Below are 22,664 nucleotides of genomic sequence, written 5' to 3'. Positions count from 1 at the left end.
AGGATTGGGATGGTGGAGGGGGTCTTGGGGGGAGCTCAAGGGTTGACATGGGAGATGGACGCTGACTCCAGGGGGGCCATGTCTCGACGGCCGCTGGTCTTGATCATGCCAGAGGTCTGGACCGGGGAGGAGGCATGACAAACGGGGCATGGACCACGTACGTCAGAGGCACGTGTGTCGCTCAACACGAGGCCAAAGGCACACCCAACTCCTCCATGCATCCCCCAAAACCTGCAGCCCTCCCCTCCCTCCACAGGGGCGCGTGACGGACCACAGGGTGGGGCTGACCCTGCATGGGATGGAGGCGGTGCTGGTGCAGGGAGACATCGACCCCTTCATCGACGCCCTGGCCCTGGACCACCAGATGCGCCTGCTGGCCAGCCTGGGGGCCTAGTGCTGAGCCGTGTCCCACGGGGCGCCAGAGCGGGCGCGCTCACCCTGCATGCTCCCCGAGCAGGACGGAGACCGTGCCAGCGAGCCGCACGAATGGAGACATGATTTTATTGCCAAGATTGACAGTATGTCATCGTAATGCGATCCTGATGGTGGCCGTCATGTCGTGACCAGGCGCTGAACAGGGGGGTCATGGGACCCGGTCCGGCACGGGGAGTCGGTGCCCGTACGCAGACCCCGCCGAGGGTCCTGCTGATGCAGAGGAAGGACAAAGGCTCGCCGATCGCAGGTCCTGGTGGCACGCGTCTGTCTGGATCCGGCAATGCCGCGGTAAGAAGGGGACAAGGTGCCAGCCATGCAGCGTCATGGAGCTTGGGAACGGTCACTCCTCCATGACCTGTCGATCGGAGCCCCATGCTGAAGCTCCAAAGACTTGATGCGCAGGACTCCGTCCTCCAGGACTCCCTCGTGGACGACGAGTGGCAGCTGCACGACACGGGGCTCCGGCCGGAGCTGTCTGCTGAGGAACCCTTTGGCTTCGTACTGGGATGCATTGGTGGTGCGCTGCCGAGGATGGAGGGCGGGGCCTGCTGACGCCTTCGTGTCTAGTTGAGTGGTGATGAGAATGCAGCAGCATGTCGATGGGTAAAACTTGCTGCCTGTGCGATGCTGAGGTGCTCCATCAGCCCCCCTCCTCCCCGCCTCACAGGTGACAACCCCATGAGAGCAAGGCTGCTCGATGCCTTGATGCTCCTGGGCAGCACCGACCTGCCGTGGGCGCAGCCCTTCCGAACGGTCGACGCCCCATCGGACAAAGTCCTTGCACTGCAAATGAGGGTGCGTTCATGAGGAGTGCACTGAATCCCGCGGGTGAGTCGCGCTCCCTATCACCGTGATGTGATCACCCCTCTCAGACCATGCCGCCCTCGGCACACTCTGTCTGATGCGTGTGTGGCACAGGGGAGACACTGGGTCCTCACCCTCCCACGACCACCCCTCACCCCACCCCGTTTGACTCGGCCCGCAGATCAGCGCGGGGGACCGCATGGCAGCGCTGCTCCCCGCCCCCCTGCACAGCTCGCGCCTGCTGGCCGAGCTGGCGGCGCGCCCGGCACCCCCCCGCCTGGTCGCGGCCATGACGTCCGCCGTCGCGGCCGCCGGCACGGCCGGCGCCGTGCCCTTTGAGGCTGTGCTGCATCTGTTGGACCTGGTCCAGACCATGTGGATGCTGTGCGTCTGTCGACGGGTGAGCGGCGCGCCCTGCTGGTGGCCAGGCGCCCCCCCCCCTCCAGCCCTCGAGAGGGAGGCCTCAACCTGGCGCCCACGCCTGCATGCATCACGCTCCGGCCTGATGCTGGTCAGGGTGGCCGCGTGGTCCGCACAGCCCGCCTCACACCACACGCCTGCCCCCGCAGGTCCTGGTGGTGTGCGAGGGGGAGCGGGACGCGGCGCTCTGGGACCACCTGATCACGGCGGAGATGCTGACGCGGGCGCTGCCCAGCCCGTTTGGCGAGCGACACCTGGCGGACCTCCTGCTGGTGCACGTGGTGGCGTGGCCCGGCGCGGCCTGCACGGCGAGGGTGCGGCGCGCCGCGGAGCTGGCGTTTGTGGCGTCCCCTTGGGCCCCTGCGTGTGAGTGTGGAGGGGGCTGGGGAGCCGGGGGAGCGAACGCGCCGCGCGTCCGGGTGCACCGGCTCACCCGCGGAGAGAGGGGCGTCCTGCGCCCACGTCCCGTGCTCGCGCTCATTCCGCACCGCTTGCCTCCTGGCAGGGGCACGTGGCGCGAGCGGCGCGGAATCTCAGCGCCCGGCGCGAGTGGACGTTGCCTGCGTCCCCGAGGGGGCGCAGCGCCGCGACCTGGACTCGCTCCTGCTCCCGGCCCTGGGCGGCGCGGCGCACGCCCCTCCACCCTCGGACCCCGCCCCCTCGGAGGCTGCATGGCTGCAGGGGGCGCAGGCTGCCTGGGAGGCGGCGGCGCGCTCCCCGGACCTGGCAGAGTACTATGCCAGGCTGGAGAGGACGGCGTTGCGGGGGGCTGCTGGCTGGAAGCTGCATTCACGCTGATGCCGCGCGGGAGGCAAGCACTGTGGAGTCTCGGTGTCTGATCCGGGGTCTGGCGCTGTGTGGTGTACTGTGCCCAGTGCTTGCGATTCGCTGGTACCACAAAATCTCGTGGGCACACGTGACCCCTCCGATGCCGGCAAAGAGAATCTTGGAGCAACTCCAGCCATGTTCCGTTAGGTTAATTGTTGTGCATCGCCCGCAGGGGCTGGAAAGCTCACACATTTGTATTCCAAGGCGGTACATTCCGTTCGAACGCGCAATCGAAGCCACGCCATGCCGTCCATGCCCGGTCGCGCGGGTCCTGGGACGTCCCTGTGGCACCCCCCGCACTCCCCGGCCCTGCGCTCGATGGTGGAGTTCGAGGGGTTTTTCTCCCCATGTCCATCATGTTGGGCGTTTCGGTCCTCTAGGGATGCCCTGCTGAACTTCTGGGACTGCGAAACTGGACAACCCCACTGCAGCTCGTGTGTGCTGGGCGCCTGCCCGCAGTCCCTGGTCCAGGTAAGGCCATGGCGCGGTCGCTGGGCACCGCCTGGGGCTCACGGATTGCTCACGGGGCTCCGATCCAGAGCACAACGGCGGTGGGGAGGCGTGCGAGATCGGTGCGAGTCTCGACCGGGTCGAAACTGCAGCCCTCTTTGCGCGCGAATGCAGCTTCCCACAAGTCCGCTGCAGCTTCCAGGCCATGGTCCTAGATGACTTTGCACGTCGCCCCAGCCCTCAAATCCCCACCCCCATCCCAAACAGGTCAGGAGGAGCTCATACCACGATGTGGTCAAGGTGGCAGAGATCTCGCGCCACATGGATCTTGGAGAGATCCAACTGTACATAATCAATGGCGCCAAAGTCGTTTTCCTCCGTCGCCGTCCTCAGCCCAAAGCCCCGCGTGGGACGAGCAGTAACTACACCTGCCTCATGTGCTCCAGACACCTACAGGTAGGCTACTGGGAGCATCTGTTTTGTTTCAGTGAGCCCTTTCCTTTCAGGCCCGGGGCATTCTCCAATCCCCCATGTGCAGGCCCCTACCATGCATACCCCAAAGGGGCCCTCGCCACCCCACGCACTCCAACCCTTCTCGTACCGCAGGATAATAACATGTTCTGCAGCCTGCAGTGCAAGCTGGACACACAGGCACCCAACCTGGAGCACCCAAGCACCCCCCTGCGCTGGAACACCGTGCCTGCCAAGGCCACCAGCGGGCAGAGCCAGATGGGCCCTGGGACACCCCCAGGCTACGCAGACGCGCCCATGCTGCCCAGCTTCGAGCGCTGCCCAGGGTGAGCATCTGGAGGGTGGGGGCCGGGAAGAGTGGGATGAGGTCCAACCCTGCCCTCTGGCAAGAGTGTGTGTGGGGAGCAACACCACTTGCCAGGGGCCTTGCCAATGAAAGCAAACGCATGCACCGGGCTCCTGCTGCTGCGCGGGAGTGACTCGCCCCTCCCAACCCTCGCTCTGCTCGCAGCCTATCGACGGCCAGCTCCAATCACCGGCGCAAGGGGCCTCCCCTCCGTGCGCACTATGCCTGAGGGCGAGGCAGTATTCCTTCAGATAGAACCTAGCTGGCAAAGATGCCAGCGATAGATGCGATACATGATCAGTAGTTTTCTTCTCTTCTTTTTTACTGTACCTGCTCCCAATGATCCCCCCCCACATCCTCAGAATTCTTTCGACTCCAAGGTTTTTTTCTGTGCTGATATCGAATTTCGTGGTGGTGCCCAGATCTTCACTGCTACCTTCCTTTCAAAGACCTGAGCCCTGGCTGGGGCGAGGGCAGCCGCTTGGCATATGTGCCTGCAGGCCCTGTACAGATTTGAGCCCTCGATGTACTACTAATGCATGCATGATCTAAAAATAACAACCGGTTTCCCTGGTGCTGCTGCAACCAATCTGTAAGATACAGTGATTGAGATCGGATTTGGATGCCCGACAGCTCAGAGGATCTGAATGAAAACCGGAGCGCGCTCGAATTCGTCAGAGAGGATCTGGGGCCATGACGGCAGCAGCTCTTGGCAGTTTTGAAACCCAAGGGTAAACCTTCCGGTACATTAGACAACCATCATCGGCCCGCCGAGACGACTCCAAGGTTGGCGCCCCGGCACCTCCGCCCGCCCGAAGAGAATGGACCCTTGCCTCCACGGGCCCACGCGCGGCACCATCTGCATCTGATCCGCCATGGAGGAAGAACTCTACCAAGGCCTCATCGTGAGTCATCCGCACGTCGCCATGCGCGCAACCATGATCTCACGTGCGGCATCAGATTGACCCTTGGCCACTCCGTCTGTCACCCCCCAGGATACCTACGCCTATGTCGCTGGCCTGCACGACTCCAACGCCGCCCCAGGTTCCATCCCCGACATATCATGGGAGGGTTGGCAGGAGGCAGCGGATCTGTTGGGGGTCCGGCCCCCTGGCCCGGCCATGCGCGCTCGCCAGGCCATCAAGGCCGCCCTGGCTGCCCATGCCGCCCAGACCAAGGGGTTGCGCGTGGACTGGGGCACCGTGGAGTCGCGGTGCATGTCCATCTGCTGTGGTCTGGCCACGATGACACAGATGACCAGTGCTGTGAGTCCGCAAAGTGGTTCAGGCTGATTTTTGATGGAGGGAGACAAGGTGTGGGGTGGCCTCCGGGACGTGGGTGGGCATGCCTGACACTCCTCCGGTGAGCACCCTGCATGGCGTCGGGTGCCACGCATCCCTAATACATTGGGCAGGAATGTCGCCCCGGTGCGCACGCGTCGAACCGTAGGGTGCGTCAAGGTTGCGACCAACTGCCCTCTCGCAGGCCGAGGCTGAGGCTGGACCCGGGGCCCTCACGGCCTGCATCCTGTTCCACGACCGGCACAGCCGGGGGGGCCGTTCCGAGGTGCACTACTACCTCACCATGGACGGCCCGGGCGGCACGGACGGCACATGGTTCACCCGCAGCATGCTGCGCCGGACCTTTGGCCGGGAGTCGGCGGAGGAGCTGATTGCCGACTACGTGCGGATGCAGCGAGGTGCAGGGGGGTGGAGGTGGAGCTTGTGGGGACTGGGGTCGTGCCTGGTGAGACCCAGGCGGGAGCAGTTCCTGGTGTCGTTTCCCGGCCATTGGCGGCACTGCTGCAAGAGGCTGTGTGCGGGAAGTGCACGCTCAACTCAGTGCAGGGTTCGTTTCCAGACACGGCGCCCTCTACGGATACCCGCCCTCCCAACCCCCCCCCTCCCCCCCCCCCCTCCCCCACACACCGAACCCTGCAGGCGAGGACCCAGAGGGCACGGCACTGCAAGCACCACCCCCGCACCACACGGAGCAGCTGGATCTGGATCGTGTGCCCCTGCTCCCCGGTAGCCTCCACCCGTCTCCGACGACCGCCCGGCCAGCGCCCTCCTCCGGCCTCGCCGTGCGGCTGCCGGGCCGCGTCCCACCCCACCTTGCCGCACGCCCGGTCACCGCGCAGCCGGCGCGGCGCCCGGGCCGGCTGTACGCCACGCCCTCCCCAACCCTCGGCCAGGCGGGCCCGCGCTCTCCCGGCGCCGCCGCGCCGCACGCCTGGCCGCGCCTGCCCCACGGCGCGGCACCGGACTCCCGCCCCGTCCCCGCCTTCGAGGCCCCGCCCCCCCTGTCGTGGCCGGTGAAGGGCGTCAGCCCGCACCGCCCCGCCTACTCCGACCCCGCCCCGCCGCCCGACGGAGCAATGAGCTGGCCGTGGCGCAGGCCGGCGCCAGGGCCCGGCCCCATCCCCGGCTTCACCCCGCCCTGGCCCCGCGCCGCCGAGTTCCCCATCTACGGAGAGGTGGAGAGGGAGGAGCAGACCCCGCTGCGCAACACCTGGCCGGGCATGCGGGCTGAGGACCTGTCCGACGACGACTCCTCCGCCCACCGGCAGCTGCGCCGCCGAGCGGCGACCAGCGTGCGCCAGAGGAGCCGCGACCGGCGCCTGGTCCGCGGGGCCGGCGTGGGGCCGCCGACCGCCGCCAGGCGCCGGCGCGGCACGCGGCGCACGCTGCAGTTCGGCGACCCCGAGCCCAAGCGCCCCAGGCTCGCCTCCCCCGTCCGCCCGCCCGACGCACGGACGCTGGAGGCGCTGGCGGCCGGGACGGTGCGCGTCACGCGCCGCCTGGAGCTGGCGCTGGCGGCCCGGGACGGCGGGCGTGGTGCGGCGGGGGATGTCCAAGCCGGCGAGGCGGTGGAGGGGGGCGAGCGGGCCGGGATCTGGGAGGGCGGCGTGGGAGCGCCGTACTCCACGGCCGACCCCGGCGGCGAGGCCCCCGCGCCGAGCGCAGGCCAGACGACGGTGAGCCTGGCGAGGCAGCAGCCTGCCTCGACGCAGGAGGGGGGCCGTGCCGGCGATGCAGATTCCAGCGGCATCGCCTCGACGGTGGGGGTGGGGGAGCGGCCGGGGGGCGCCGGGGTCCCGGAGGTCTCCAGCGCCGCCAGAGATCGGGACGGCGGGGACCGAGGAGCGGAGGAAGGGAGCGCCAGCGCCGCCGCGGCTGGACCGGCGGGCGGCGATGGCAGAGTGGCCGTACGTGGCGACGCCGATGTGCGCAAGGCCGGCGCTGCTGCAGGAGCCCCGGCGGGACAGGTGCCTGTGGATGCGAGGGGCGGCGCGGGACCAGGCAATGCTGCCGTGCCAGAAGCGGCCCACACCACTGGAGTCCAGTCCGGGGAGGCCGGCGCGACGGCCGCAGGCGAGACGAGTGGGGGGGGGTCCCTGAGGAGTGTGGGAGAGGCAGTCACGCCAGGGAAGAAACGCTGCAGCAGCGCTTGATCGACACCCTCCCTTCCGTGCCCTGTGCAGGGCGTGCCGACCTCCCGCCCCGCATCGAGGCGCTGCTGGCGCCAGAGGCCTGGCAGCACGTCCGCATCCTGTGTGAGTGCGAGGAGCGGCAAGGGCAGGGTGCTAAGGCGGCATGCGCCCCAGTGCCTGAGCGCGCGAGCGGCTGTTCTTTGCGCTGGGGCAAGCTTGGATGGCCATATTACGACCCGCGAATGCAGGCTGACTGAGTTACCTCCACCACCATCCTCTCAAACACACACACACACACACGTTCATCAACCACTCATGTGCAGCTGCCAGGGTCAAGGCAGAGTCTCGGGAGGTGCTGGTGGAGTGCAGCTGGGCGCAGCCGCGCCGCGTGCGGCACCGCATCCTCACCCACGTCCTGCAGGAGCGGCCGCACTGCCTGAGGACGCTGGTCCAGTACTACGAGCAGGTCGCGTGGGAGAGGATGGAGAAGAAGCGGGGCCAGGGCTGTAGGGAGGGCACCAGGGCGCCGGAGCCCGACCCGGCCGAGGCCGAGCCCGCTCGAGATTCATAACGCTGTGCTAAGGTCCCCGGCAACTGCCAGGCCTGTGTCCCCGCACGTGTGTTCAGATCGGTTTCGGTGCGCAGGACTGTACAGGGGGAGCGGGGAGAGGCAGCGGGAAGGGAGTGTGGGGTGCAGCAGAGGGAGCGGTGCAATGGTGGTCAGGCAACAGCCTCAGCGGTCACTGCAGCCGCCTCGGCGGTCCCGGCAGCAGCCTCTCGTCGCAGCGCGGCAGCGGCCTGGGACTCCTGGGCCGGCACGGGCCCGTCCACCGCTCTCCACTCCTTCTTGAGGAGGCCGGAGATGCGCAGGGGCCGCTCGTCGCTGACCTGTCCATTCCAGCTCAGCACTCCAAAGGCCTTGCCATGCGCTCCGTCCTGGGAGGAGTAGGGACCATGTTGGATTGATATAATCACCACTTGACCTCGACGGATCCATACATAGCGTGGAATGGTGCACCCGCCACAGCGACCGAACCTGCGACAGCTTTATGCTGGTGATAGAGTAGTGTGTGCCCTCCTTCCAGGTCGTCCTCGCCAGCTTGGAGCCCACTCCATGATGAGGAAGTTTACTCAACACCTCGAACCCTGATGTGAATAGGGCGGTGATGTAAACTACACGCATAGGCATCGGAGGGGTTCCTACTGTCCGTGCAGTCCAAACCCACTCACCATTCCTCGCGAGCCCGGCTAGGGACGCCCGCATTGCCAACACCAAGGCCTATCTATAGACAAACAATTTCTTTTGGAGTACTCCTTCAGCAACCCAGACTCCCAGTCCTCAGTTAGTCCTGAGCTCGGTGTGCGAGATGTACCGTGCTGCCAGTGCTGAGGAGGGAGCAGAGCTTTGGCCATTCTTTCCAGCCCCGTGCGCCAAATGCCGCCATTCCCTCGCAAAGCCGTGGCAGGCACCTGCGCCACCCTCTTTCTCCTTCTAGTGGAGTGGCAAGGGCACAGCTAGCACGATGACGACCCGTAAGTGGGCGAGGAAGGCGCAGCTGGGATTCTCGGTGTCGTGCACGGGCCGGCTGCTGTGGCTGAAGGCCTCCTCTGCGCCCGGAAGGGCCTTTGTTGGATGCGCTGTCGCGGCTTTTAGTATCTTGATAGTTTCCTCAAACGGCCTGGGAGGGTGTCTCCACCCTCCTTGGCTGTGCCCGCCCCACCCACACTCCCTCCTCCGACCCCATCCCGCGCCGTGCAGACTTGAAGAAGAACCGGAAGAAGAGGGGCCACGTCAGTGCCGGTCATGGCCGCGTCGGCAAGCATAGGAAGCATCCTGGCGGTCGCGGTAACGCTGGTGGTCAGCACCACCACCGCATCATGATGGACAAGTACCATCCCGGGTACTTCGGCAAGGTGAGCTGGCCACCGGGGTGGGTCGGCTTCCTTGCCCTGCCCTTGCCTGGGCACTGGCGATGGCTCATGTCGTGATGTCAGGACCTTTACTGTGAAGCAAGCGTGCTGGGTTGCTGTTTGGGTGGGAAAAGGCATAGAGGTGCTGGATGCCATTCCTTGGCATGCATTGCTCTTCGGGGCAGATGAAAGTGGCCAGGCGGGGATAGTTTTTGCAGCCTCGCCAATGGTGGAACAAATGCATGCCTCTTGTCCACACACACACTGCGTGCCCGCCCCTTATTCCATTGTTCCCCCACCGTCTGGTAACACTTGCTCTCTTCACCACCCATCCCCCCCCCCAGGTTGGCATGCGGTACTTCCACCTGAACAAGAACAAGTACTTCCAGCCCATCATCAACCTGGACAAGATCTGGAGCCTGGTGGGCGAGTCCGCGCGTGTCGAGGCCGCCAAGGACACCTCCTCCGCCGCCGTGATTGATGTCACGCAGCACGGCTACTTCAAGGTGCTCGGCAAGGGCCAGCTCCCAGAGCAGCCGCTGCTGGTGCGCGCCAAGTTCATCTCCAAGCTGGCGGAGAAGAAGATCAAGGCGGCCGGCGGTGCCGTGGAGCTGGTTGCGTAGGATTCATGCCCCTGTAAGCCTTCCACACCCATGGCGTGACACAGGGGAGAGGTGTGCAGGAACCCCAGAGCTGGGTGGCCTGAGATCCAGAGGATGTGAGACTCTGGGGGCGTGACTCGGTTTATTCAAGGATCGGGGGTGTGGGAGGTCCAGGACAGCTGGTGGTTGGGGTGAAATCAGAGCCAAGCAGGTGGGGGGATGGAAGGGCATCCAACAGAAGACGTGCAGGAATGTTACTCGCTGGAAAGCAAGTCGGCCATGTGCACGCAGGGCGAGGATAGGGACTCTACTCCTTGCATCTCTTGTCATAGAACAGACTCACAGCTCCAGGAGGCGTTACAGCCATCATTGGCAGGCAAGTGTTGGCGGGGCATGAAAGGGTACCGTACAATGCATAGGAGGCGCAGGGAGCCTGGAACGTCTTCATCAAATTGCGCACTGCATGCTCCAAGGACTCTACATCCCAGGGATCCTTGACAAGGGAGGGGAGGAAAGGTGCCAGCAGACCGCACGCGCTGGCCTTTGACCGAATTCACACAGGTCTCTAGGGGTCGGCTTGACAGTCTATTGCCCCTAGCAGCACAGTGAGGCTCTCGCCTCACAGCCAGATGTCGCTGCTGCAGTCGCCGCCGGGGTAGCGCACCTCGTGCGCCAGCACCGGACCCCCGGGCTCGGCCCCGAAGTCCACATAGAAGTCGTGGTTGATGGACAGCCCGCCGTTCACGTCGTCCACGTTGATCTGCAGGAGGTAGGACCCCTTCTCCACCAGGTCCGGGTAAAACTGCTTGTCCCAGGGAGAGAACAGGGAGTTGGTCACGTACAGGCGCTTGCCGTCCAGGCTGCGCGATGGGCGAGGGGGGGGGGGGGGGATCAGGTTGGGAAGAAAGGGCGGGTGGGTCAGTGATAATGTGGACGGAAGGTGTGAGTTACCATGTACCTGAGCTGGATCATCTGGGGCCCTCCCAGCAGCTTGTGACCCTGCACGGTTGGAATCTCCGGCTGCTCGGTCAGCCCCAGCTCCTCTAGACCCTCCGTCACCTGTGGGGGGTGAGTTAATAAAGTCAGTCAGAAGGGGACTATCTGCTGGCCAAGGCCAGCCTCCCCCCACCATGCATCTCCCCTTCAAGCACACTCAGGTGCTCGCCTTGACGGGTCCGTCGCGGCGGATGCTGCCGCCCACCCACACCCTCCCCGCCAGCTTGGGGTGCTCTGGGTCGGTGATGTCGTACTGCACGATGTCACCCCGCAGCCAGTTGGAGAAGTACAGATACCTGTGGGGGTGTTGGGGTGGGGGTGGGATGGGGTGTTGAGCAGGGATGCAGGAGGATCTCCCAGAAAAGTCACCCATAAAGGTCCCAGGGGCGACGACCGGCGCTCCCTCGTTCGGTCTCTCAAGGCACCTTCCCAGATAGCATCATCCCCAACTCCCTACCCACAGCTCCGACACCACCCCCTCAGACTTCAATCCTACTTGTCATCCAGGGAAATCAGAATGTCGGTGATGAGCGGAGGCTGCTCGGGCAGCGCCCAGCCCTCCACCTTGGTCCAGGGCTGCTTGATGACGGGCTTGGCCACCCACTCCTCTCCGCCCGGCGGCTTGGTCAGGTGGATGACGTTGGAGGACAGGGCCGCGCCGATGAAGCCGTGGCGCGAGGCGGGGTCGTGCTTGAACCGGATCTCCAGTGGGATCAGCCCGTCCTGGCCCAGGTGGATGGTCTGCTTCAGGTCCCGCCCCTCCCAGCTCCAGATGTACACCGCGTCGCCGTACTCTGTGGGCACCTCGGCCGGGTTGAAGCCCTTGAACAGCGCGGCGGGGGCCCCCCAGGAGGTGCTGGCCAGCAGGTCGTGGGCCGGCTGGTACCAGAAGTCGTAGCCGTACTCCACCTCACTTCCGGACCAGGTGCCCTTGACCTCCAGGTTCTCATCCAGCACGACAAACCCGCCCTTGGCCTTGCCGTCGGGGGTGCCCAGGGCGGAGACCACGATGTCGCCGTTGCCCAGGCAGTGGGAGGTGTGCAGGAAGCCCAGCCCCGTCTTCTCCTGGATGGCGGCGGGCTCCACCACCTTGTGCAGGCGCGGCGCGCGGGGGTCCGACACGGTGTCCACGGCTGCAGGAGGGAGGTGGGAGAAGGGGGGGGGGGGGGGATTGCTGAATCAAAGGGGATGTCAGGATCCGGGGTATCCACGTCCCCGCCGGCAGACAGACGGGATAACGAGGCGGTTGGAGGGGATGACACGCGCATGCATGTGCCCGGCGCAAGGCTTTGCGCACAAGCAAGAGGAAAGCCCGCCAGCCAATTCCCATCCCCAAACCATGGCCACTTGCCGTAGATGCGCCCGGACTTGAGGGAGGGCAGGATGAGGAGGGACCTGGACTTGGAGGAGTTGCCGTGGCAGCTGCTGCAGGCATTCCAGCCAGAGTGGTGGAGCTCATCCCCCAGGTGGGTCACGGGCAGGCGGTGGATGACCTGGAGAGGAAGGTGGGAGAATGGAGGGCCCGACCTTGATCTGCGACCTTGATCTGCACCCTGCGACCGCACATGCCAGTCCGACATGGATCCCATCGTCGATCGACTCCCCGACTCCCAGGTACCTTTGAATACGTCTTGCTTTCGGGATCGGCGTCCACGGTGGCCAGGTAGTCGGGCCTGGACTGGTCGGGAATGATTGCCGGAACATACAGGAGCGTCTCCCGCGGCCCCTTCTCCTTGGCCTCCTGCAAGGTGTCCCAGGGGAGAAGGCACCCCTCAATTCTGGAAAGAGGAATCAATGGGATATACAGCCTATTGGATGCCCGCTCAGGAAGCGCCAGGCCCCCCTCTTACCAATGGAGTGGCATAGCCGGGGCCGGAGCCGTTGCAGCAGGTCGCCATGTCCGGTGATGGACTGGGTCAATCGGACGCAAAGTAGATTGGGGTTACAGTCTGGATGTTTGGTGGACTTACTTCGAATTACATCGTGACTCGCTGCCATCGCTGGCACAATGAGAGACTCGCGTCTTTTGCTGGCACATGGAGGTCTCCTCCAGGATTCTTCCCCCGGTCGGAGCGGTGTGTAGCACGCAGGGACATGGCCGGAGCCCTTCTTTCTCTGTGGACAGCTGCTTGTGGACCTGCACCGAAATCGAGTCCTCATCAAATGAGATGATCTGAGACTGACTGGGATTGCTGGCAGATTATGAAATGCGTTTCCTGTCCACCATTTTGTAATGCGGTCACCATCGGCGCATTGACTGCCCAAGCACGCAACCCGGATCTGTTGTAGAAAAACATACAGCTCTCATAATGTATGCATCGCTACATGGTTCTTCCTGCCCCTTGAAACCCCGGGAGAGACTGTAAGAGGACGATAATACTTGTCAATACAGTGCGAAGGCACACGAGCACTGAGGTCATAGCTGCAGCACGGCAATGGCTCATTATGCAAATCCCAAAGAAAGACATGGGTGGCCTTCGCGAGAGTTGGAGATAGGTCTTCCAGCCAGGACGCTGGGTTAGGTGCAAGCCCTTCATGGGTGCCCATGCCAAGGCATGTGGCACCTCACCTTGGTGGCCTCATGTCCTCCCTCACCGTATGCTTCAAAAAGTGAAATCAGTGCGAAGCTGAGCATCTGTGGATGTCATCGTGTTACCTTGTAGCCCATGAATGCATGATCTGATGTGACTTTCTTTCTCGTGAGGAGATCCATCTCGTCGTCAAGGGAGGAGCACGTGCACGCGCCCAGGAGGAGTACGATCCTCAACCTTGCAGGATCTTCGGGTTCATAGGCAGCTTGATCAGGTTTGTTGTGCTCAAAGCAACCCTCCCGCGTCCCTTGTTGCCTTGCGGCAGACTTCGTCTGTTCAGGCCACTTCCTGCCGGGGAGGGATTGTTCGAGGGTGCGCCCCAGCCTCACACACATCCCGCCCGCCTCGTCAAGGATGGCTGGCCAAGGCGTCAGCAATCACGAAAGTGCAGTGAATGCAGCGGGTTACGAGCGTCTCCCCGCCCCTACACCCGACGGCTTGGCGGACGCAGAGGCCCAAGTCCTGGACGACACCACCGTCGAGGAGCTGTGCGAGCATGTGTGAGTCGAACTGCCTGCCTGTTGCCCTGGTCCTGCGCTCTGGTAGGACAGACAGTGATGTCTTTCCTTCCCCCTTCCTGCTGCAGACACCACAGCAATCGCGCTCCCTGGCTCCGGGCCCTGGTGCTGGGAGGTGAGACTCAGATGGGAGGGGGGGTGGGGGGCCTCGGATGTGCCTCTCTTTCCAATGGCATGGAAACCTCCGTGAGGACTGGGGCAGGACCTACCATGCTCAGGAGCCCCTTGCCCTGCCACGCCCAGTGTCGCTCGCTGGAGAACTTCCTCACTTCCCCTCCCCACCTCACTCTCGCCAGCCAACGACGGCCTGGTGTCGGTCGCTGCCCTGCTCATCGGCGTGACGGCTGGCTCCTCCGATCTGGCTGCCATGCGCCTGTCTGGCATCGCGGGCATCGTGGGCGGCGCCCTGTCCATGGCGGTGGGCGAGTACATCTCCGTGTCCTCTCAGCGCGATGCCGAGGAGGCAGACATCATGCAGGAGCGGCTGGAGCAGCTCAAGGGCCCCGACGCAAGGGTGAGGATCGTGCAGTGGTGAAGTCCTCAGAGAGGATGAGGAGAAAGAATCTGTGCAGCATCTCAGCAAGCAGGCGGCGCCGTGATCCTGCGTTGCACAGGATCGGGGGCCCTCCCTGGACTCAAAGAGGCGTCCATCTCCCTGAGACGAGTTTGAGGCCCTCCTGCCCCTCTTCTCCCTTTCGCATCCCTTCACCCCCTCCCCCTCATCACAAATGCAAGTGTACCGCACCTTCACAACCCCCTCCCCCCTCCTACCCAGGCCAAGGAGCAGACCGAGCTGGCCCAGATCTACGTGGATCGCGGGCTGCCGCCCAACCTGGCGGCCCAGGTGGCGCAGGTCCTGTCCAACCACCACCTGGAGGACGTGGTGCGGACTCACGCCCGCGACGAGCTGGGCATCGATGTGGACGAGCTGGCGCGCCCGCTCCAGGCTGCCGTGGTGTCGGCCCTGTGCTTCACCTCCGGCGGGCTCATGCCCCTGCTCGCCGCCGCCTTCGTGCACGACCAGACCGTGCGGCTGATCGCCATTGCGGGGGCCACCACGCTGGGCCTGCTGCTCTTCGGCGTGCTCGGTGCCTTCTTGGGCGGCGCGCACAAGTTCCGCGGCGCGGCCCGCGTCGTGCTCGGCGGCTGGCTCGCGCTGGGTGAGGAGGGGTACCCTTGGAGTGGGAGGGGGGGGGGGGGGGTAGAGCGTGAGTGGTTTTCTGGACACTGCAGCCTGGGGGTATGGCGAGGCGGGGGGGGTTAATGGCGAGTGGCGGGTGGCCGGGCACGGGGCCTGGGCAATGACCGGCGCATGTGCATGCAGCCGTGCAGGCGGCATGCAGGGTCCCTGCAGTCGTCACGCAGGCGCTCACGCACACAGTCCCTCGGTCCCACACATGCAGGTGTGGTGTACGGCATCGGGAATCTGCTGGGCGTGGAGGGGGCGGCGTGAGGCGGATCCCTGGCTGCAGCTCCAGGAAGCCTGGCGATGCGCAGATCGTGTTCAGGGCGACACCAGCTGTGCACCTCTGCCTGGGGTGACCGCAGGAACGCACTTGCCTTGATCGCTCCCGGCGACTGCTGATCTGTGTGTATCACGCAGTCGCTTGCCGCCCTCTTGCCCTCACCAAGCCTGTGTGCTCCTGGCGATTGCTTTGCTGTTGGTTTTTGCACAGCTGCGGTGCCGGCCCCCTCAAGACGGGCAGGTAGTTTGAGTCAGAACATGCATGGTCGCTGATTCTCTCCCCCTTGACATACAGCCCTCAAAGCTGGAGCTGAGCCGAAGCAAGCATGCCTGCTCCTGCCCTGTTTTAGATGTATGTGCATGCCGCGTGTGTAGATTGCTGGAGCAGGAGCACCCAGAGGGTGGCTTGAGTATGCCACAATGCATGTTGCCACCAGGCAAGTCGGGTAAAGCCGTGCACATCGGCTGGGCCCTTGTATCCTCCTCCTGATTGATGGGTCCCAATGTGCAAGCTGCTGATGAACAGGCATGCACAGGCACTGACACACCTCTGGGATTTCTGATGATGGAAGGCTTACAAGGCAAGGATACTATGTGGCAGGCCATCAGCGCCCTTGGCCAATCATACAATGTGACCGCGGCTGGGCGAGGGGCATAAGGCAGGGGCAGGGCATCTACGTTCATGGATTCAGTGGCAAGTTCACTGCATAGACAGCTTCTGCTAGGCTAAGGCATGGTGGATTGAAGCAGCGTGGGCAATGCCAAGACCCTACACGTCCGGGTTGGCATTCACCTGTCCGCGTGCAGCGCCAGCGGGGTGGCGCACGGTGTGGATGTTTACCTGTATAGGGGAGGCAGGCGTCCAAGGTGAGTGTTCTTTGTGTGCTGGATTTCAAGGCATTCAGCGTCTGGGAAGGGGTGCTTCTGTGGACAGACTGGGCCAAACCATCAGACCATGGCAGGTCGACTTGTACAATGTTTGAAAGTCGTGGGCGGGCAAAGGCATGCTCTGGCAGAGGCCATTCCGCTGCTATAAGCACCTCGCATCCGGCGCGAAGCCGACGAAGGGGCGTGCCCCGCTGGAATTACCCTCGCCCATGTCCGGAGCAAACCCTCGGACCCCCACACTCATTCCACTCACGTAGACCTCCTCGGTGTAGAAGGAAGATATGAGGTCGTCCATCTCTAGCCCTGCGAATGGGCCCACGAAGTCGTCGGCGGTGAATGTTCCATTGAAAGCGAGGCGAAGGCCGGTCCTGGGGTGCTTGAACATGGGAGGGATGCTCCCGTCGAAGGCGTTCACGGGCTCGCCCAGAGGAAGCAGGCCCACGATGATCGGTCCGTTGGTCACGGAGTTGCCCTACGAGCTCGGAAGACGGTGGGGAGGAGTTGATGCTTTCAAACCCCTGCCGCGGATGCAACACTGCTCCGGCAGCCAGCCGGCGGTGCAGGTCCTTCCTTGGTAGCCTCGCCCACCTTGAATTCATCGCCCAACAAATGGATAACTTTCGCATATACTCACCAGATGAATGTGTGCCATGGTCAGATTCTGCACGTGGAACACCTCCAGCTCCCAAGTTACGGTGCCGTTTGCGACGCTGGCAGCAAAGAAGGCGGTCGTGTTGCGGTTTATGGGGGGCACCGACTTTGCCGCCGTGACCTTCGCGAAGAACTCGAACAAAGGCGCGTCGTCGTCCGTGGCAAAGTCGTCGCTGTGCGAGAGCGCAGGCTTGGCAAGGGCGACCACCACCAGCACGGCAAGCAGGGAGGAGCGCAGGGAAACCATGATGACCGGCTTGGAGTCTTAAACGTACGTTTTTAACTTTTTAATAGGAACAGGATTGGGTTATTGACTGAACATGGGAGAGTATTTGCTTTAAACTTAGGTGCCAGCCCAGTTTCGTCGACTCCGGTCCAGCTACCTCTGCTGCAAGGAAAGCATGCCCAGAACCGGCGGAATAGCAACCCGGACTTGGACGCCCACGTCCGTACCATTGGGCGATCATTCGATTTGAGGACAGCTACAGCTGTGAAGCAAATAATGATGTCGGTTTCGCGCGGTGATGGCACGAACGTGGCTGCGCCCGATTTGGTGGTTCCAGCATTAAATTTCGAACGCGGTGGGCCGTGTAGGTGCAATGTCAGTTTCCTCTCATCCCTGAAGCTGGCAAGGTCGAATCGTCATTTCTGAGGCTTCAGGGCAGCAAGCCCTGAACATTGTGTTGTATACTCCGCCCTGATTGAAGTTTTCCTAAGCATTGAGTGTACGGTGCGCCTGGTCCTGTTCACTGAGGAGGGATGTGGTAGAGCGTCTGGACCAAACTTGCTCTGGGCTGCACTTCGCTGGAGCGGGAGTGCCAGCTGTCAGGGCTGACAATGTATTGGACGAGAAGGTGGGAGGTTTAACCTCGTCGACCGGTGTATAGTCGAAAGCGGGAAGCTGATGACGTCGACTCTGGACCTCATCAGTGCACAAGCGAGACTTAGGTGTTGCCAGAAAGCATGGGGACGTTCCAATCAGCCTTTATCCAGTAGTACGAGTGGTAAAGTCTTCCTCAAACAGATTCAAGCTTTTCGACCACAAAACCGGCAGGTTGCCTGGCTATGTGTCAGACACATGCCCACAGCACTCTCTTGCAACAGCGCAGTGTCATGTCACCACAGCTTCCATTGACACCCGCCAGGGAAGCATCCCCTCCACCTCCCCCACACCAGTGCGTAGACAGCTGTGAACGCTGCAGGCCTGCAGTCCCATTTGATACGATTTCCTTGCCTCCTGAGACTGCAGAACTAGCACAAGAATCTACACATCCACAGTTCAATGACAAACACATGCAAATACTAAAAACGGAGGGCCACTACATTCAATCTTGGGTGGAACAGGTGGGTGTAGGCCAAGGGAAGGGGATGAAGGCAAGCCCTCAAACTACACACCATGCAGGCGCATCCTCAAATCTGCTCAACGCTCTGCTCCGATAATATGGGTTGGCAGACACATCCTTGGCGCCAGCTCAGGCCTCACGACTGCGGGATGACTTGGCCCCTCACCAGCCCAGCAGGGTACTGGGTGGTGTGCAGGTTGACCTGGTGCGAGGGGCAGGGAGGGGGTGGAGAGGGGCAGGTTGAGACCAACTTGGAAATCTGACACTTTGAGAATTCCATCATGGGGTTTGGTCTGTGCAAGCGCAGCAGGCAGGGTTTTCAGGATGCCACGCTGAGGTAAATCCCCACGTACATATGTACCCCCAGCCTTGAAGGCTTGGGTGAGGGCGCTCAGGGGCCTTCCAGCGTATGGGCCCGCCAGGTCCCTGGCAGTGAACTTGCCGCTGTATCTGTTGGATCCGCTGAATGGCGGAGTGATGGTGGGCAGGGTGGCGTTGGGGCCAAAGGCTGAGGCTGGGTAGCCTTTGGGCAGCAGGCCGACGATGACGGGACCGTTCGTGCCCGCTCCGCCCTGTGAAAAAGGTTAAAAGAGATGGAGGGCTTAGAGTATGGTCGCGATGGAAGAAAGGGAGGAAACGTTCCCCTACGAGCTGCCGGGCTCCACTTCTGCACACGCACCCCAACTCCCGACAGTACGGGCGCAGGGCTCCCCTCCCCGTGCATGCAACCACCACATCCACCTTACCAGATGAATGTGGGCCATGATGAGGTTCTGGACGTTGCTAACCTGAATCGTCCACTCGTACTCATCCTCGTCGTCATCCAGATCAAAGTAGGCGCGACCAGTCGTCGGTGTGTTTATGGCAGGGCTCTGATTGGACCCGGAGAGAATGGTGTAGTACTCGTCATCATCGTTGTTATCGTCGCTGTCGTTGTACCTGTCGTCGTTGTCGTTGTCGTTGTCGTCATCGTCATCGCAGCGCACCACCACGAACGAGGTGAGCAGCAGGATTGAGAGGAGGAGAGCGACACCCTTCATGTTGGCAAGGGTCGGAAGCGTAGGATGGGTGAACGACCAGGTTCTAGTTGATAAGTCTATCGGGTTTCGACGATTTGTTAGTCCCACCGGTTGGACCATGGATCTTATTCCACCCAAATTCCATGGGTGCTTTCCTCGGGCCGTGCCAACTCCGCGACATTTCCTACAACCGTGACACGACCGACTGTGCAGCGCTTCCTGCCGCACCACGCGCCCCTCAAGGTTACCTAGGTATCATTATACTCTCAATTACACATTTCTAGGCCGAACGAGGACGGGAATCCCTCGGTAGGCAGAAATTCAGGCTTTCTAGCTAGTCCGCCGGGGGGACGGTGCAGGTCAGGCAGCTGCGTCAGCTAAAACGTGTACGAGAGAAAACCGGAAGCGTCGAATGAGACGCTTCCCTCCAACACACTTCGACCTTGAAATAACATTATAATGGATGTCTCGTTTCCTGACCCCAAAGTGGTTGTGGGGCCGGGGTCCTTCACGTGTTTCCGACCGAGGTCATGCCCGATCGGGGTACTCAGAGAAAAACAATGAGAAGCAGTGACCCAAGCAAGATCGGCGAGTTGGATGTGCAAGATGCTGCTCCTTGCCCTTCTATCTCTAACAGGCGTCTGCTTCTGACGCAACACCGTAACACATCTTGTCATGTGATCGTGGCCACTGGCACAGCTCTAAAAGCAGGGTGACAAGCAGGAGGAGTTATCCAGGGACAGATGAGGTTGCCCAAGGCATTGCCAGGACCCCTGAGGCGCGTGCGTGGAGCAGGATGCAGGCTTTGGTAGCGCATGCGGTCGAGGAATCTCGTTCTGTAGTCATGCGCAACGCCGCTGCTTAATTCTTGGCGCTGTGCGGCATCACCTGTCCCCGCAGGATGCCGCCTGGATTCTGTGTGGTATAGAGGACCACCTGCACGTGGCGGTGACAACGGCAGAGTGGGATGAAAGAGACTCTGATCCTTTGAGAACCGGCTAGTCTTTGTAGATAGGCATCGCCTACTCCCCTTTTTGAATCTGGCTGCCGCCTTTGCTGGACCCAGCCTCCCCTTGACGCACCTGGGTCTCTCCAGAGGCGAGCGCCTCCTCGAGGTCCGCAAGAGTTCCCCCGGCCAGGGGTCCAAGCAGATCCTCTGCGGAGCTGTGCCCATGGAAGAGTGTGTCACCAGTGAAGGGCGGGGTGATCTGCGGCAAGGGTCCGTCGATCGCATCGAAGGCCGAGGCGTTCACATTAAGGGGTAGGAGTCCCAAGATGAGGGGCCCGTCCTCGCCGCTAACCCCCTGCGCCACCGGGATTGAGAGGGAGGGATGATGCATTGCTAATTATACGGACTAGCTTCGACCATCACATCTACGCCATCACGCCAGGTGTCCAGGCGGCCATCCCCCGTGGTGCACGGGAATCCCGTCCTCGCATCCACATACCAGGCATGCCCTCCGCCACCCATGATCCCAGCTCACCATGCGGAGGACGGCAGCCGTGAGATTCTCTACTCCCATGACATCTATATCCCAGACGTACTCGGGCTCGTCCTCGTCGGGGTTGAACCAGGCTGTCCCGCCAGCTACAGTATCTATGGGTGGGGATTGCTCGACCACCTGAAGGTCCGCCCGGAACTTGAAGTCGTCGTACTTGCCATGATCATGGGGCTGCAGGTCAGCCTGGGTGGTGTGCTGGTGCTCATGGTCATGGTCGTGGTCGGCATGTTCGTCTGCACAGAGCACGGCAGGTATGGAGCCCAGGAGCAGCAGCAGTGGCAGCAGGGACACGGCGCCCTTCATGATGACTGCGGGTTCTGGAACTTCAAAAGATTATATTCCTGATTTGATACCAGGATGCTGGCAGAGTCGGTTCATAATCCATTCTGGTGAACCCAATCCCTGGGTCACACGAGTCCCAGACAGGATATTCTGGGACCTTGCGAGTCCCCGGGATTCAGAAGCTGTTCCTTCGGAGTGGCCAGCGTCGTGGCGCAGTACCCAGGTGCTCGAATGGCGAGGCTCATGATGCTTGACTGAGTATTCCTGAACGCATTCACGAGGCCCGGCGCTGGTCTTCACGAGCGGCGTCCTCCGACCTGCCGCGGGCAGTCTGTCTGGCGCGAACCCTTGACAAAACGAGACGATGCGGGCGAGGAGGTGGGCGCGCGCCGGGCGCACTCCTCCCCATCCCCTTTTCCCTAGGGCTCCCATCCTGAGCCCGGCTCGATAGGACGAGGCATTACAACCGGTTCCAGCATGCATGCCTGCATGGGGCCATGTGCATGCCACGATGGAGCATTGCTCCGCCAGGGCCTTCAGCGGTGGCCCTGCCCGAACTGGCCCTGGTACTGCGAGTACCCGGCCTGGTTGCCGTACAGCGCGGCCTGGGAGGCCTCGCCGCCGCGGGCCCCCAGCCGCTCCTGCTTCCCGGCCGCCGCGCCGTAGGCCGCGCCGGGCTGCTCCTCGTAGCCGCTGTAGCCGGCGGCCGCGGGCGGGTACTTGTAGGCCGTGGCGCCCTGGCCGGGGGTGTAGGCGCCGCCCTGGGTCGGGTAGTAGGGCATGTTGGGCATGGGGTAGCCGTAGGGCTGAGGGACAAAGGGGAACCTGTGGTGGGGAGGAGGGGGGGAGCGGTGTGGGCCACATGCGAGTGGGGAGCACGGGGTGAGGGGAGGGACAGCGCGTGGTGAGCAGGCCAGGGGCTCGGCCGGGCATGGTGCATCCGTATGGCGGGGCGCGGCGAGCCTCAAACCCGCGAAGCAGTCGTGAACGACGGGGCTGGGGCACCCACCCATGCGCGCGGCGCCCTCTCCACGAGCACCAGAGATGTCCACACACACCCATTCGCGCTTTCCTCCCTACAATCCAAAGATCCACGCGGACTCACTGCGGCATGCCGTAGCCGCCGTAGCCGTAGGGCAGCTGTGGCATGGCGGCCGCGCCGGCACCCTGCTGTCCCGCGCCGTACTGCTGCGCGCCCTGCTGCGCGCCCTGCCCGCCGTACTGCCCGCCGGCCTCGGGCTTGGGGCCCGCAGGCCGCGCGCCGGCCTGCGGACCCGGCCCGGCGTACTGCCCCGCGCCGTACTGCCCGTACTGCCCGTACCCGCCGCCCAGGCCCGGGGCGGGCCCCAGCGCGGCGCCAGACTTGGCCCCGAAGCCGTACTGCCCCGCGGCGCCGTACTGCCCGTACTGCGCGGCGGCGGCGGCCGCGGCGGCCGCCGCGGCCGCCGCGTGCTCCGCGGCGCCGTACGTGCCGTAGTCGGAGACAGGGCCGCCGTAGCGGCCGCCGTCGCCAGCGGGGGGACCACCTGCCAGGGACGAGGCTGCTGCGCCCGCGGCCTCAGGGGCCTCGTACTGCGCGCCCGCCCCGAACCCGGTGCCAAACTCGCCGGCGGCGGCCTGGCCGCCGCCGATGCCGAACTGGCCGAACTGGAGGCCCAGCGCCGCCGCGACATCGGCGGGCGGGGGCTGGCTGGGGACGGGCTCGGCCT

The 22,664-nt window shown here is 63.4% G+C and overlaps 12 protein-coding genes across 12 annotated transcripts in view; 6 read left to right on the top strand and 6 right to left on the bottom strand.

The window, feature by feature from the left end:
• Positions 1–394, top strand: part of F751_3379 (Peptide chain release factor 1) — a gene marked incomplete at both ends in the record, with an annotated part of 2,591 nt that extends 2,197 nt beyond the window's left edge. The window contains one exon of the mRNA XM_011397756.1: positions 257–394. Coding sequence (XP_011396058.1) covers positions 257–394 — 138 coding nt within the window. The remainder of the gene's footprint in view (positions 1–256) is intronic.
• A 191-nt stretch (positions 395–585) lies between these two features.
• On the top strand, positions 586–2,498 carry F751_3378 (hypothetical protein; the record flags this gene model as incomplete). The annotated part of the gene is made up of 5 exons (XM_011397755.1): positions 586–723; positions 838–952; positions 1,103–1,230; positions 1,421–1,639; positions 1,809–2,498. The coding sequence occupies 5 exons, from the start codon at positions 586–588 to the stop codon at positions 2,496–2,498; spliced, it is 1,290 nt and encodes a 429-aa protein (XP_011396057.1).
• Positions 2,499–4,629: 2,131 nt separating this feature from the next.
• Positions 4,630–7,758, top strand: F751_3377 (hypothetical protein; the record flags this gene model as incomplete). Its single annotated transcript, XM_011397754.1, has 6 exons — positions 4,630–4,659; positions 5,240–5,437; positions 6,045–6,347; positions 6,447–7,137; positions 7,239–7,310; positions 7,511–7,758. 6 exons carry the CDS (start codon positions 4,630–4,632, stop codon positions 7,756–7,758), a joined length of 1,542 nt encoding a protein of 513 aa, XP_011396056.1.
• Positions 7,759–7,907: 149 nt separating this feature from the next.
• F751_3376 (hypothetical protein) lies at positions 7,908–8,451 on the bottom strand (the record flags this gene model as incomplete). The annotated part of the gene is made up of 3 exons (XM_011397753.1): positions 7,908–8,123; positions 8,224–8,360; positions 8,418–8,451. 3 exons carry the CDS (start codon positions 8,449–8,451, stop codon positions 7,908–7,910), a joined length of 387 nt encoding a protein of 128 aa, XP_011396055.1.
• Positions 8,452–9,065: 614 nt separating this feature from the next.
• On the top strand, positions 9,066–9,721 carry F751_3375 (60S ribosomal protein L27a-2; the record flags this gene model as incomplete). The annotated part of the gene is made up of 2 exons (XM_011397752.1): positions 9,066–9,101; positions 9,443–9,721. 2 exons carry the CDS (start codon positions 9,066–9,068, stop codon positions 9,719–9,721), a joined length of 315 nt encoding a protein of 104 aa, XP_011396054.1.
• Positions 9,722–10,319: 598 nt separating this feature from the next.
• F751_3374 (Selenium-binding protein 1) lies at positions 10,320–12,594 on the bottom strand (the record flags this gene model as incomplete). Its single annotated transcript, XM_011397751.1, has 7 exons — positions 10,320–10,560; positions 10,659–10,759; positions 10,872–10,992; positions 11,193–11,829; positions 11,994–12,189; positions 12,315–12,437; positions 12,547–12,594. 7 exons carry the CDS (start codon positions 12,592–12,594, stop codon positions 10,320–10,322), a joined length of 1,467 nt encoding a protein of 488 aa, XP_011396053.1.
• Positions 12,595–13,641: 1,047 nt separating this feature from the next.
• F751_3373 (Fe(2+)/Mn(2+) transporter pcl1) lies at positions 13,642–15,258 on the top strand (the record flags this gene model as incomplete). Its single annotated transcript, XM_011397750.1, has 5 exons — positions 13,642–13,787; positions 13,883–13,920; positions 14,102–14,319; positions 14,581–14,965; positions 15,209–15,258. 5 exons carry the CDS (start codon positions 13,642–13,644, stop codon positions 15,256–15,258), a joined length of 837 nt encoding a protein of 278 aa, XP_011396052.1.
• A 781-nt stretch (positions 15,259–16,039) lies between these two features.
• Positions 16,040–17,056, bottom strand: F751_3372 (hypothetical protein; the record flags this gene model as incomplete). The annotated part of the gene is made up of 3 exons (XM_011397749.1): positions 16,040–16,111; positions 16,412–16,630; positions 16,793–17,056. 3 exons carry the CDS (start codon positions 17,054–17,056, stop codon positions 16,040–16,042), a joined length of 555 nt encoding a protein of 184 aa, XP_011396051.1.
• A 1,232-nt stretch (positions 17,057–18,288) lies between these two features.
• On the bottom strand, positions 18,289–20,976 carry F751_3371 (hypothetical protein; the record flags this gene model as incomplete). Its single annotated transcript, XM_011397748.1, has 5 exons — positions 18,289–18,354; positions 18,506–18,724; positions 18,899–19,024; positions 20,254–20,475; positions 20,656–20,976. The coding sequence occupies 5 exons, from the start codon at positions 20,974–20,976 to the stop codon at positions 18,289–18,291; spliced, it is 954 nt and encodes a 317-aa protein (XP_011396050.1).
• Positions 20,641–21,018, top strand: F751_3370 (hypothetical protein; the record flags this gene model as incomplete). The annotated part of the gene is made up of 1 exon (XM_011397747.1): positions 20,641–21,018. One exon carries the CDS (start codon positions 20,641–20,643, stop codon positions 21,016–21,018), a length of 378 nt encoding a protein of 125 aa, XP_011396049.1.
• Positions 21,007–21,438, bottom strand: F751_3369 (hypothetical protein; the record flags this gene model as incomplete). The annotated part of the gene is made up of 1 exon (XM_011397746.1): positions 21,007–21,438. The coding sequence occupies one exon, from the start codon at positions 21,436–21,438 to the stop codon at positions 21,007–21,009; it is 432 nt and encodes a 143-aa protein (XP_011396048.1).
• Positions 21,439–21,491: 53 nt separating this feature from the next.
• On the bottom strand, positions 21,492–22,104 carry F751_3368 (hypothetical protein; the record flags this gene model as incomplete). The annotated part of the gene is made up of 2 exons (XM_011397745.1): positions 21,492–21,780; positions 22,061–22,104. 2 exons carry the CDS (start codon positions 22,102–22,104, stop codon positions 21,492–21,494), a joined length of 333 nt encoding a protein of 110 aa, XP_011396047.1.
• Positions 22,105–22,664: the final 560 nt, after the last annotated feature.

The sequence above is a fragment of the Auxenochlorella protothecoides genome (assembly GCF_000733215.1).
Source record: "Auxenochlorella protothecoides strain 0710 unplaced genomic scaffold scaffold36, whole genome shotgun sequence".
Lineage (NCBI taxonomy): Eukaryota > Viridiplantae > Chlorophyta > Trebouxiophyceae > Chlorellales > Chlorellaceae > Auxenochlorella > Auxenochlorella protothecoides.
The sequence above is the reverse complement of the archived record's forward strand: the minus strand, read 5'-3'. Positions and strand labels throughout refer to the sequence as shown.